The 12,397-nt window shown below is 47.9% G+C and overlaps 1 protein-coding gene across 2 annotated transcripts in view; it reads left to right on the forward strand.

Moving 5' to 3' along the window:
- Positions 1-923: 923 nt before the first annotated feature.
- The window catches only part of LOC140393768 (putative helicase MOV-10), an 84,354-nt gene continuing 72,880 nt past the window's right edge, over positions 924-12,397 (forward strand). The window contains exons 1-2 of one of the 2 annotated variants that reach the window (XM_072480162.1): positions 924-1,282; positions 11,906-12,005. In XM_072480162.1, coding sequence (XP_072336263.1) covers positions 1,146-1,282; positions 11,906-12,005 — 237 coding nt within the window. In that variant the 5' untranslated portion in view covers positions 924-1,145. The remainder of the gene's footprint in view (positions 1,283-11,905; positions 12,006-12,397) is intronic. The other variant, XM_072480163.1, reaches the window with a different exon arrangement.

Below are 12,397 nucleotides of genomic sequence, written 5' to 3' on the forward strand. Positions count from 1 at the left end.
TCTCTGATGCTGCACTGGCTGAGTCCCCAGGTGTGTATCTGACCTCTCTCTACTCCTGCTGACTTTAGGATGCAGACCGCCGGAGGGTAAATTTTAGTTCCTGACCAGGACAATTTAAAGTCACTTTTGCAGCTCACGCAGGGGGATATTTTTAATCGGCTATTTTGTATGTTCTGTGCCCGGGGGGGGGGGGGGGGGGGGGGAATATTGGACCTTATCCAAAACAGGGAGAACAAACAATTCTGCTATGGCTAACAATTTAATACAATTAGGCAAACACATTCCCACAGAAACACCCTTTCGCCACCTGAATCGGGCCTGTTCCAATTTAGGAAATTCTCGATCGTCGCTAAAGTATTAATTTGATATTTCAAATCGCGCGTTTACCAAATGGACATGCAAATTTGCTGCTAAATTTAGTGTTGTATACCGAGCTTGCATTTTGCACGTCGGTTTCAGAATTAATGCCGCGGGTTATTTACACACTCCCAGATTCACATTGCAATATATCCCGGGTTAATAGCACCCTCTATTCCTGATTCACATTGCAATGTATCCCGGGTTATTTGCACCTTCAATCCCTGATTCACATTGCAACATATCCCGGGTTATTTGCACCCTCGATTCCAGATTCACATTGCAATGTATCCCGGGTTATTAGCACCCTCTATTCCTGATCCACATTTCAATGTATCCCGGTTATTTGCACCCTCTATTCCTGATCCACATTGCAATGTATCCCGGTTATTTGCACCTTCTATTCCTGATTCACATTGCAATGCATCCCGGGTTATTTGCACCTTCTAGTCCTGATTCACATTGCAATATATCCCGGGTTATCTGCACCCTGATCTGATATTTTAGGGCGAGCACTTTTCTAGTTTCCCAAGTATAACTGCGAACCCGAGAGTGAGTTTCGCTTTCGTTTCTTGCGTGCATTTTAATTCGGTTTTCAGGAACTCCAGAAAGCAGACGAGTTGATTCATTTGTTTTCCTCCCTGCCCCCTACGAAACTGCAATTTCCCTTAAACACTTGGAACCCGCCCCTTTGTTTCATTTTGTTGTTTTTCGGTGTCCGGTGTTGTTGGATTTTAATTCGGTGCAAGAGTAATTTAAAACCAAACCAAAAAAAAACCCACATCGAAATGTCTAAGAAACTTAGTTTGAAAGAGAAGCGTGAAGTGGGGGTGACGTTTATCAATTTCTTGAGCGAGACGAAACGGCAAGAAGAAACCTGCAAGGAGTCGATTAAATGTATTTACAATTCCGAATTCCGGGGCAGGTAATATTTCATTTACTCCCCTATCAATACATTCCAGTTTCTCTGTTAATTGTTACTTTCTGGTGGCTGTGGAGCCAAAATGTTACGATAGGCTTTTGAGACTTTCGTAAGATTGATTAAAATGTATTAAAGTGCTTCCTCACTCTCTAAGCTCCTTGTTGCAACATTGAGTGAAGACAGCTGAGTCACAGAGCAGCATCATGAAGCCGTTAAAGGGACCATTTCAATTAGTGTGCCCTAGGTGTGTGTGTGGGGGGCGTTATTGGCTGTTGCTTGTGAGAAGTGGCGTGTGCTGTGTTAGTATGGGGAGTCCATAGTTTTGTTTTTCTGTTTCTGAGTTGTGTGCAGGATGTTTTGAGGTTGTGTTCATTAATTGAGTCACAAATGTTGGAAATGGCCACCTTGTTCACCAAGGCGTGCAGAGGCAAATAAAAAAACCTGCAGTCACATTAACTCTCCCATCAATTTCCCACATTACCTACCTATTCAGATCCCCCTCACTCCAATCTTCCCCTGGGTGGTCCATTCCCACAGGCTCACTTGTCCCCCGTGTAGTCTGCTTCGTTTAACAGGTCCTCCACCAAACAATATTCTCTGGACCCAAAATCAAAGGCAAATTCTAATTCTTTACATGGGATCATGGACTTAGTGGGCCAAATTGTCTGCTTCTGTAATTAAAGTACGAAGTCTTACAACACCAGGTTAAAGTCCAACAGGTTTGTTTCAATGTCACTAGCTTTTGGAGCGCTGCTCCTTCCTCAGGTGAATGTAACTCATCTGTAATTAAAGCCCGGATGGATTTGAGGGGAAGTTGGATGAACCGAAGAATTAAGATTCAGATGGAAAAGGGTGGAAGGAGGTTTGTGTGGAGATGGGTTGAATGATCTGTCTCTCTGTTGTAAATACTATTGGTCAGAGCAGCGAACTCTTCCAATCAATAAATCAATAAATCACCCCACTTTTTCTAATGTATGTTAAAGTGGTAAAGATTTGCTAATTAATATCTGAACGGCCACTTGGTGAATTTCCTTACTTGTACAATCCAGGGATGGGGGTGGTGTAGTGGTATTGTCGCTGGACTAGCAATCCGGAGACCCGGGTTCAAATCCCACCACAGGAGATGGTGAAACTTGAATAAAAATATGGAATTAATGAGTCTAATGAGCTCTGGGTCACTGTCTGTCTGAGTTTGCACATTCTCCTCGTGTTTGCGTGGGTTTCGGCCCCACAACTCAAAAGATGTGCAAAGTACATCTCCTGTGGTGGGATTTGAACCCGGGTCTCCGGATGGTGAAACTTGAATAAAAATATGGAATTAATGAGTCTAATGAGCTCTGGGTCACTGTCTGTCTGAGTTTGCACATTCTCCTCGTGTTTGCGTGGGTTTCGGCCCCACAACTCAAAAGATGTGCAAAGTAGGTGGATTGAACATGCTAAATTGCCCCTTGGAAAAAATGAGCAATATTTAAATTTAGTGGGTACTCTAAATTAAAAAAAATTAAAAAAATCTTTGACACCAGAACAATATGGTTGACTCTTAAATGCCCTCTGAAATGGCCTAGTCAGTTAGGGCAATTAGGTGGCCAGCCAGTATAGGAATAAAAACAGAACTGCTGCTTGATGGTCCTTTCATACTCTGGTTACATCTCATTTAGATGGTAGCTATTAATGAATACCCCGCCTTTGGGCAGAACATTATTACATCATTGAATGTCCATGCCAGCAAATTCCATGTGCCTTCTCAGTTCCTGTATCCCTTTATCTCCCTTTTCTTCAAACATGAGTCAATATGGTTATTGCTCTATAAATGATATGGTTGCTGCAATGACAGCTCCTTGCAACTAAACACACCTTCCGTGTGATAGTGTTCCAGTTGCCTTGCAGTAGCATTATGGAGCAAAACCTGACACCAGGTACATGGGGAGATGTTGGGGCAGATGGAGAGGAGAGATTGCGAGGCAATTCCAGAACTCCAGTAAAACAAATTAAATGTTTGCATTTCTACAGCACCTCTTGCCATCACAGGACGTCTCAAAGCACATTGCAGCCAAAGTGCTTTTGAAGCGAGGTCACTGTTTGTCATTGTATTCTAAAAATTTTTAAAAACTTTTTAAAAGACCCAAAGTCTTTGATCTTTGGCTGCCAGTTACCAAGTTGTAAATTTAAACACAATTAACTTTTCTTACTAACAACTATCTATAAATGGGCAAAAAGTACAATTGGTTAACTACTACCTAATTTTAACTCCCCCCTCCTTAACTCACAAGGCAGACCAACACACGAGGGGAAAGAGGGGTGTGAAAATACTAAAAGTAAAAGGATGAAAGTCTCTCTTTCAGCTGGACATCTTCCAGTTAGATTTTTCTTCAGTCTGGGCCTCTAGTTGATATCTTTTGCTCTCGGTCTGTAATGGTTTTCACTAGATTCACCAGGGTCTCAAGACTTCTCTGCAGGCTCAGAAACAGCATAGAACATTACAGCGCAGTACAGGCCCTTCGGCCCTCCATGTTGTGCCGACCTGTGAAACCAATCTAAAGCCCATCTACACTATTCCCTTATCATCCATATGTTTATCCAAGGTAGTGAGCCTAGGTAGGGTGCTCTTTGAAAGGATCAGTGCAGACTCAGGTGGGCCGAATGGTATTGATTCCAAGACTATGGAAAGTTAGGGTGCAGGCAGCAGAGTTTCAAAAAAGGACTTCAGATCAGGATTGGGATGGAGGGAGATGAATGTCTATGAATGAGGTGTTAAGAGGAGGCTGTGTCTGCCTTCTTTGGTGGACATGGAAAATCCCATGGCTGTCATTTTGAAGAAGAGCAAAGGTCAATATTTATCCTTCATTCCGTATCTGGTCATGATCACATTGCTGTTTGTGAGAGCTTGCTGTGTGCAAATTGGCTGCTGTGTTTCTACTTTATGTGATGAATGTAGGACATTTTTATATATATTGTATTTTAGATCTGTTGCAGTACTATTTTTAAAAGCCTGAGTCTGTTGCAGTAATATTCTTAAAGAATCTAGATTAAGGTTTCCAGACTCTCTGGCTGCAAAGGGTGCAATTAAGTGAGATCGTCATTCATTACAACCGCGCCATTGTTTAGCTATATTGGGCTAATGGAATTTTGCTTATGGAAAGAAGGTTTCTTTGAAACATTGGGCGCGATTCTCTCCAAAACGCCTAAGTTCATTTGAGGCGGGTTTTTCAGGTAGTTCCCCACTGCTATGCAAGACACTTAGTCACTTTTTTGGGCCCTGGGGAGTTTCTCAGCGGTTTAGCCCACACTTAGAATTTTTTTTTAGCACTGGGGGAGCAGAACTCTGAGATCGGGCTGCCATTTTGAAAGAGTGCCCAGATCTCTAGTGAGCTTGTGGGTTTACCCCCCCCCCCCCCAACCCCAAGTGAGGGCACCCAACTATGGGGTCCCCCCCTCTTCAGCCCTCCCCCCCCCACAACCACTTACAGGCCCATCAGATCCCCACCTGTCACCCTCCCGGAGGCCCCTAATTACCTGCCCGCCACACACCCATCCTTCAAACACCGCCTCCACAATGCATTCATGAGCATGGCCCCCATGGCACTATGGCACTGCCCCCCCCAGCACCATGCTCCTGCCAGCTTGGCAGTACCAGGGTGGCAGTACCAAGATGCTAGCTGGGCAGTGCCAAGTTGCCTGCATTCCAGGGGGAGGGCCAGGGAGCCACCATGCACTGACCCTGACCACCCACGAGCCTCTGATGGCCCGGGAGACCCCCTGGGTGCCGTTCCACCTGGTACACGTTTGTGTAGACCAGTGCTGAATGGCGCCTGACTGCAGCCTCGCTGGGGAGATGGGTGGATCCCGGGGCAGACTTGCCGAAATTGGTTTAAAACCAGCTTCGGTCACACCTCCGTGTGAAGGACCAGGTTAGGTTAAGGAAGGGGTAGGCCGGGCAGGTTTTTCATTCGGGGTTTGATTTGAAATCGAGGGGTGTGGTGATTTTAATGAGCACAAAAATGGGATTCGAGAGTGAGGAAGGTGAGGGATCCAGGTGGGAGATATGTGATTGTGAGTGGGGTATTGGAAGGGGCACCGGTAGTGTTGGTAAATGTGTATGCTCCAAATTGGGATGATGTGGGTTTTATGAGGGGGTTGCTGGCAGCAGTCCCGGATTTGGCCACGTACCAGTTCATCATGGGAGGAGATTTTAACTGTGTCCTGGAGCCGAGGGTGGTCGATGGGTAGGGTACGCATGGCAAGGGAGCTGGGGGGTCTATGGAGAGGATGAGTATGGTGGATCCATGGCGCTTTCAGAACCCAGGGGGAAGGGAATATTCCTCCTTTTCACACGTCTATAAGGTGTATTCGAGGATTGGTTACTTTGTAGTGAGTCGGGAGATTTTGGTTGGGGTGGAGGGGGCAGAGTATGCGGGGATAGTTATCTCGGACCATGCACCCCACTGGCTGGATATTCGGTTCAGTACGCGACGAGAGCAGAGGCCAGGGTGGAGGTTTGACTCTGGGTTGTTGGAGGATTGAGCTTTTTGTGATAACGTGCGGTTGGCGATTAGGGATTATGTGGAGTTCAATCAGAATGGGGAGGTGTCAGCGTCCATTTTTTGGGAAGCACTGAAGGCAGTGGTCCAGGGAGAAATTATCTCATTTACGGTTTGTGCGAATGAGGAAAGGAGGGCGGAACATAACCGTCTAGTGAGCGAGATAGTGGAGGTGGACAGGGAATATTCACGGGTGCCCCACCGTGGAGGGATTGACGAGGAGAAAAAAGTTGCAGGGGCAATTTGACAGGCTGACAACGGGGAGGGTGTAGGGCAAGAGGGGTGCAGTACGAGTATGGGGAGTAGGCGAGCCGCATGCTGGCGCACCAGCTGCGGAGGCAGGCTGCGTCCAGGGAACTATTGAAGATCCGTACTGGGGCTGGGACTGGGGATGTGGTGTCAGAGCCAGGGAAGATAAATGAGGCATTTAGAGAGTATTACCAGGGACTTTATGAGGCAGACCCAGGAGGAGAGGAGGGGGACATGGGGTGGTTTCTGGACGAGCTGGAATTTCCCAAGGTGGAGGAAGCAAAGAGGCAGGCATTGGAGGAGCCCCTGGGGCTGGGGGAGGTGCTGGAAGTATCAGGGGTATGAAGTCGGGGAAGTCCCCTGGGCCGGATGGGTTGCCGGCAGAATTTTATAAGGAATTTGCGGCGGACCAGGCATCATATCTGTTGAGGGTGTTGCCCTTATTAGCCTTAGTTTTATTAGCTCTGATTATGTCACCTTTGCTCACGAGTCGCCAGGTATCTTTCGGATACAGCCACGTGGTTCAAGCTTGAGTTATGATTAATAAGTCAGCACACCGCTTAGTAAGATTGAAATCAATGGTCATTTATTATGTACAGCAATAAATACTTACACAAATAATCCTACTTTCTATATCAATCACTACCTACCACTACTGGCCAATACTTAACTTTCGGGGATGGCCCACCAGGCCAGGGAAACAAATGGCTTATCGAATTGGGTCTGGCCTGCGGGATTCAAAAGGCTGATATGGGTCGATGGCTAGGAGTCTCTTATCGGGTAGCGATCGCTGGAGTCAAACTTACAGTTTCTGGTCGATGTTCTTGCGAAGGTTGCGAGCAGGAGAAGAAGGGAGAGAGAGAGCGATCTGAACTTGGCCCCTCAATTTATAGGACCCAGGGGCTTCCTGCCTCTCGTGGACGGCCCTTGACCCTGAGTCCCAAGTGATTGGACTTGTTCCCAATCACTGGGTTCAATGTGCTCCAATAATGGGGCGATTCCTCGATCGGGTGGTGGTCGTTCACCTGTCTTTGTTTCGGCCACTGCAGGCGCCGAGAGGTCTGGCCCGGCATTCAATTGCTAATATGTTGCAATTATTCCCGGGGTAGCCGATTAAACTGCAGATGTCTGGGTTGATGTGCTGCTAATGGTCGCAGGTATTGATCTGGGCCGACTTCCCCAGAGCCGAATACGCTATTCTGTCTGCAGCTGTCCGTTTGTGTCCTGTTGGCTGCTTTTCCCATCAGCCTTTTTGGTTAGCCATTTTATATCGAGTTTTGGCCAAATTAATCGGGAATCAGCCATTTTAGGTGGCTACAGGGGGCGTTTAATGAAGCACTGGAGAAGGGGGAGTTGCCGGAGATGATGAAGCAGCAGTAATCACATTAATCCCCCAAAAAGGGAAGGATCCGGTGGAATGTGGGTCGTATAGACCCATATCACTATTGAACACGGATGTGAAAGTATTGGCTAAGTTGTTGGCGGGGAGGATGGAGGACTGTGTTGAATGTGGTGATGAATCCGTCGAGAGCTCTGGTACCGGAGGTGGTGGTGTCCATGGACGCGGAGAAAGCATTTGATCGGGTGGAGTGGCGGTACTTGTTCGAAGTTTTGGGAAGGGTTGGGTTTGGGCCGAGATTTGTGGCATGGGTGCGGTTGCTGTATGTGGCGCCAAGAGCGAGGGTGAGGACGAATGATATGAGCTCACGAAGCTTTGACTTACACAGGGGTATGAGGCAGGGGTGCCCAGTGCTTGTCGCCGCTGCTGTTTGCGCTGACCATAGAGCCATTGCCGATGGCTCTCAGGGGGTCGGCAGAGTGGCAGGGGTTAATGAGGGGACAGAGGGAGCATCGGGTGTCGCTCTATGCCGATGACCTCTTGCTGTATGTTTCGGATCCGTTGGAGAGTATGGGAAGGATTATGGGCTTGTTGGGGAGGTTTGGAGGGTTCTCGGGATACAAGCTGAATGTAGGGAAAAGCGAGGTATTCCTGGTGAATGAGCTGACACAGCCGGCTAATTTAGGGGGGGATGCCATTTACGGTAACGAGGGATAGGCTTAGGTACTTGGGGATTCAGGTAGCGAGGGAATGGATGGGACTCCATGAGTGGAACTTAATGAAGCTGATGGAGGAGGCCAGGGAGGATCTTAAGAGGTGGGATACACTGCACTTAACGTTGGCGGGGAGGGTCCAAGTGGTGAAAATGAATATTCTGCCGAGGTTCTTGTTTATCTTTCAGGCTCTCCTGATCTTTATACTAAAGGCCTTTTTTCGGAAAGTGGACACAATCATCTCTGACTTTGTATGGGCGGGGAAGGTGCCGAGGGTTGGGAGGACCCTGCTACAGAGGCAGAGGCAGCAGGGGGGGTTGGCATGGCCAAACTTGCTTCATTATTATTGGGCGGCGAATGTGGACAAGGTGCGGCGTTGGTGGGAAGGAGAAGGGGTAGAGTGGGTAAGGATGGAGGAGGAATCTTGTAAGAGGTCTAGTTAGAGGGCTATGGTGACGGCAGCATTGCCAATGGCTCCGAGTAGGTATTCAGGGAGCCCAGTGGTGCAGTCCACAGTAAAGATATGGAATCAGCTGAGGAGGCATTTTCGGGCGGAAGGGATGTCGGTGCTAACGCCGCTGTGCGAGAATCATGGGTTTGAGTCGGGGGGATGGATAGTGTGTACAGGAGGTGGAGGGAAGTGGGGCTGGTCAAGGTGAGGGATTTGTATTTGGAGGAAGGGTTTGCCAGTCTGGAGGAGCTAAGGGAGAGGGTAGAGCTGCCGAGGGGTAGTGAATTCAGGTATCTACAGGTTAGGGACTTTGCACGAAAGGTCTGGAAGGGGTTCCCTAGATTGCTGGGATACACCCTGCTGGAGTGACTGCTACTTCCGGATGTGGAAGGGGAGGGAAGAATTGGGGATATATATAAGTGGCTGGGGGAGCAGGGAGGCAAGTGGGTGGTAAAGATCAAGGAGAAATGGGAAGCGGGGTTGGGAATGGAGATCAATTGGGGAGTATGGAATGAGGCACTGCGAAGGGTAAACAGGACCTCGTCTTGTGCAAGGATGAGCCTGATACAGTTTAAGGTGGTGCACAGGGTGCATATGACTCAGGCGAGAATGAGTGGGTTCTTTCAGGGAGTAGCAGATGAGTGTGAGAGGTGTGGGCAGGAGCCAGCGAATCATGCGCACATGTTTTGGGGTTGTGAAAAATTGGGAAGATTCTGGGCGGGGTGTTCACGGTCTTAGTCAGGATAGTGGAGGAGGGAGTGGACCCAGACCCTTTGGTGGCAATATTTGGGGTTTCAGAGAAGCCAGAGCTCATGGAGAGGAGGAAGGCCGATATCTTAGCCTTCGCCTCTCTGATTGCACAGCGACAAATTTTGTTGGAGTGGCGGTCGGCATCACCACCGGGGGTAGCAGCATGGTTGGGTGACGTGTATGACTTCCTGCGGTTAGAGAAGATAAAGTATGAGTTAAAGGGCTCAGCAGGGGAGTTTGAGAAAAGGTGTGTTGCTAACGTTTGGTTGGTTCAATTGGCTCTGTTTTATAACCTTTGCTCGCGAGTCGCCAGGTATCTTTATGATACCGCCATGAGGTTCAAGTCCAAGTAATAATCAATAACTCAATGCACCAATTAGTAAGATTCAAATCAAAGCACATTTATTATACACAGTAAATCGCTACTCATGCATAAACTCTACTTTCTAAGCTATTTCTATCACTAACAGGCCAATACTTAGCTTCGGACTGCCCACCAGGTCAGGGGAACAAATGACCTTTCGTTCGGGTTTTGAGTCTGCGGGATTCAAAAGCTGGTATGGACTGGTAGCTAGGAGCGCCTATCTCGTAGCGAGCGTTGACTTGAGTCTTGCGTTCTTTGGAGGCAGCTAGACAGGTCACTGTCAACGGTTGGTTCGTGATGCTGTGTGACCCTGTCAAGAAGAACGATTTGAACTTGGGGGCTTTACTTTATAGCCCCCAGGGGTTTCCCGCCTTTCGGGGCGGACCCCGTACCTGGTTTCAAGTGATTGGACTTTGTTCCAGTTGCGTGGTTCGATTTCTCCAATACTGGAGCGGTTCCCTGATTGTTGGGCGGTCTTTACATGTCCGTTAACCTCTTTTGTGTTGGCTCCTGCTGGCGCCAAGGAATCTGGCTTGGCTTTGTTTACCTCAAATGTTTTGATTGTTCCTGGGGATCGCTCATTACTATGTAGATGGCTGCTGAATTGCTATGCAGATGGTTGCTTGTATCGATGCTGTCTGGGTTTTTGCAGAGTCTAATACACAGTAAACGTACACCTGCTCGTTTTGCCTGTGTTGGCTGAATTTCCCTTCAGCCTTTGCTGTTCTCCATTTTAAGTTGGGAAGTGGCCAACTCAGGTGGCTACAGGTGGGGATGTTTGAGGAGGTGTTCGTCGCAGGGGATGGGGGGGGGGGGTGAAAAAGGAGAAAAATCTGTACTAACTGTATAGTTGATTGTTGGGAAGAAAGCTTCCCAGGTGTTTATTTGCTGTAACCTACTTTGAGGGCAGCACGGTAGCATTGTGGATAGCACAATTGCTTCACAGCTCCAGGGTCCCAGGTTCGATTCCGGCTTGGGTCACTGTCTGTGCAGAGTCTGCACATCCTCCCCGTGTGTGTGTGGGTTTCCTCCGGGTGCTCCGGTTTCCTCCCACAGTCCAAAGATGTGCAGGTTAGGTGGATTGGCCATGATAAATTGCCCTTAGTGTCCAAAATTGCCCTTAGTGTTGTTTGGGGTTACTGGGTTATGGGGATAGGGTGGAGGTGTTGACCTGGGTGGGGTGCTCTTTCCAAGAGCCGGTGCAGACTCGATGGGCCGAATGGCCTCCTTCTGCACTGTAAATTCTATGATACAAGTTTGAATAAAATACGTTTAAAAAAAAAAAAACGCTTCGGTGAGCGTCATTTGGTCACACCCCTTGTGGATGTTCTTTTGACTCGGCCGCCTGGCAGGACTTGGGTGGATCCCGCGAGACATGAAGACTGCCGGGAAACCCTTGAGAAGTCACTCCCGTCATCCACCGGCCGCAGCGCGCCCATTTTCTTTTCCTCGCAATTTTACAAATCCTCAAAAAAGTATTGGGTTTCTTGTCCGGTACCCTTACAAATGTTGGGGTCTGATCCCGGGATCTTACCTACACTTCAAAAATACTTAGTTGTCTGTAAAGTAGTATGGAATGTCTTTGGAATGGCACACCATATAAATGCAAGTCCTTCTTATAAAGCAGGAATCTGCATTAAAAGTCTGCAGACTCAGATCAACAGCGAGAGTTTGGGATTCAGACAAGTGGAAAATGCACGCATGGTTCTTCCCAACCCGTTAAAAGATGTCAGAACCTGTAGGGTTGGTCTCTAATGGTACCATGTTGATCAGAGGGTCTCAATGGCGTTACACTGGTCAGTGGCGAGTTATTTTGCAGCTGAGATAACTTTAGGTGCAACAACCGAATGAGAAGCGTGCCCCTAGAAAGGGAGAGAAAATCAGCAGTGTTCCATTGGTGTACAATGCTAACATATGGATCCATGTGTGGACTGGATTGAGCAAGGTTATGCTGCCTAATCTGGACTTTGCAGAAGTGGGCATTTGGGCTTGAGTAGGACCGTCCAGTGCCCATGGAACTGTACCACAACTTTAAACTAACCCGCCCATTGGTGATCTGACAATTTGACACACCTCTGCTTTTGAAGTCCGTGAAGAGCAGTATTGAGCTGGATTTTCACCCTGCCTTCCGCTCAATCACTTGAGCCCGGTGAGTTTAAATTGCCCTTTCTTTGCCCCTACAGCTAGGTTTGATTAATCTGTATATATTTTTTTCTTTTCAGAGATGGCATCGTAAGTGCCAATTTCTCGAGTGTAATTTACGCTCTAAGTATATCGGGGAAGGCCCGAGTAACACGTGGTGAGATCTCCTTTAATTCTCAGGTATTGTACTGCAAATTTCACTACACCCCCTGTACAACTTTCAAAACAGGGAGGGGCAGCATGGTGGCAAAGTGGTTAGCACTGCTGCCTCACGACACCGAGGTCCCAGGTTCGATCCCGGCTCTGGGCCACTGTCCGTGTGGAGTTTGCACATTCTCCCTGTGTTTGCGTGGGTTTCGCCCCCACAACCCAAAGATGTGCAGGCTAGGTGGATTGAAAATGCTAAATTGCCCCTTAATTGGAAAAAATGAATTGGGTACACTAAATTTATTTTTTAAAAAACTTTCAAAGCAGGGTCACTAAAACCTCTCTTGAGCTGTGATCAAACCTGGGGGGGAGAGAGAGAAACAGATCATAGTGGGGACATGTGTTATTCTCACCTTCGAGCACTT

This window comes from Scyliorhinus torazame, chromosome 17 (assembly GCF_047496885.1).
Source record: "Scyliorhinus torazame isolate Kashiwa2021f chromosome 17, sScyTor2.1, whole genome shotgun sequence".
Taxonomy (NCBI): Eukaryota; Metazoa; Chordata; class Chondrichthyes; order Carcharhiniformes; family Scyliorhinidae; genus Scyliorhinus; species Scyliorhinus torazame.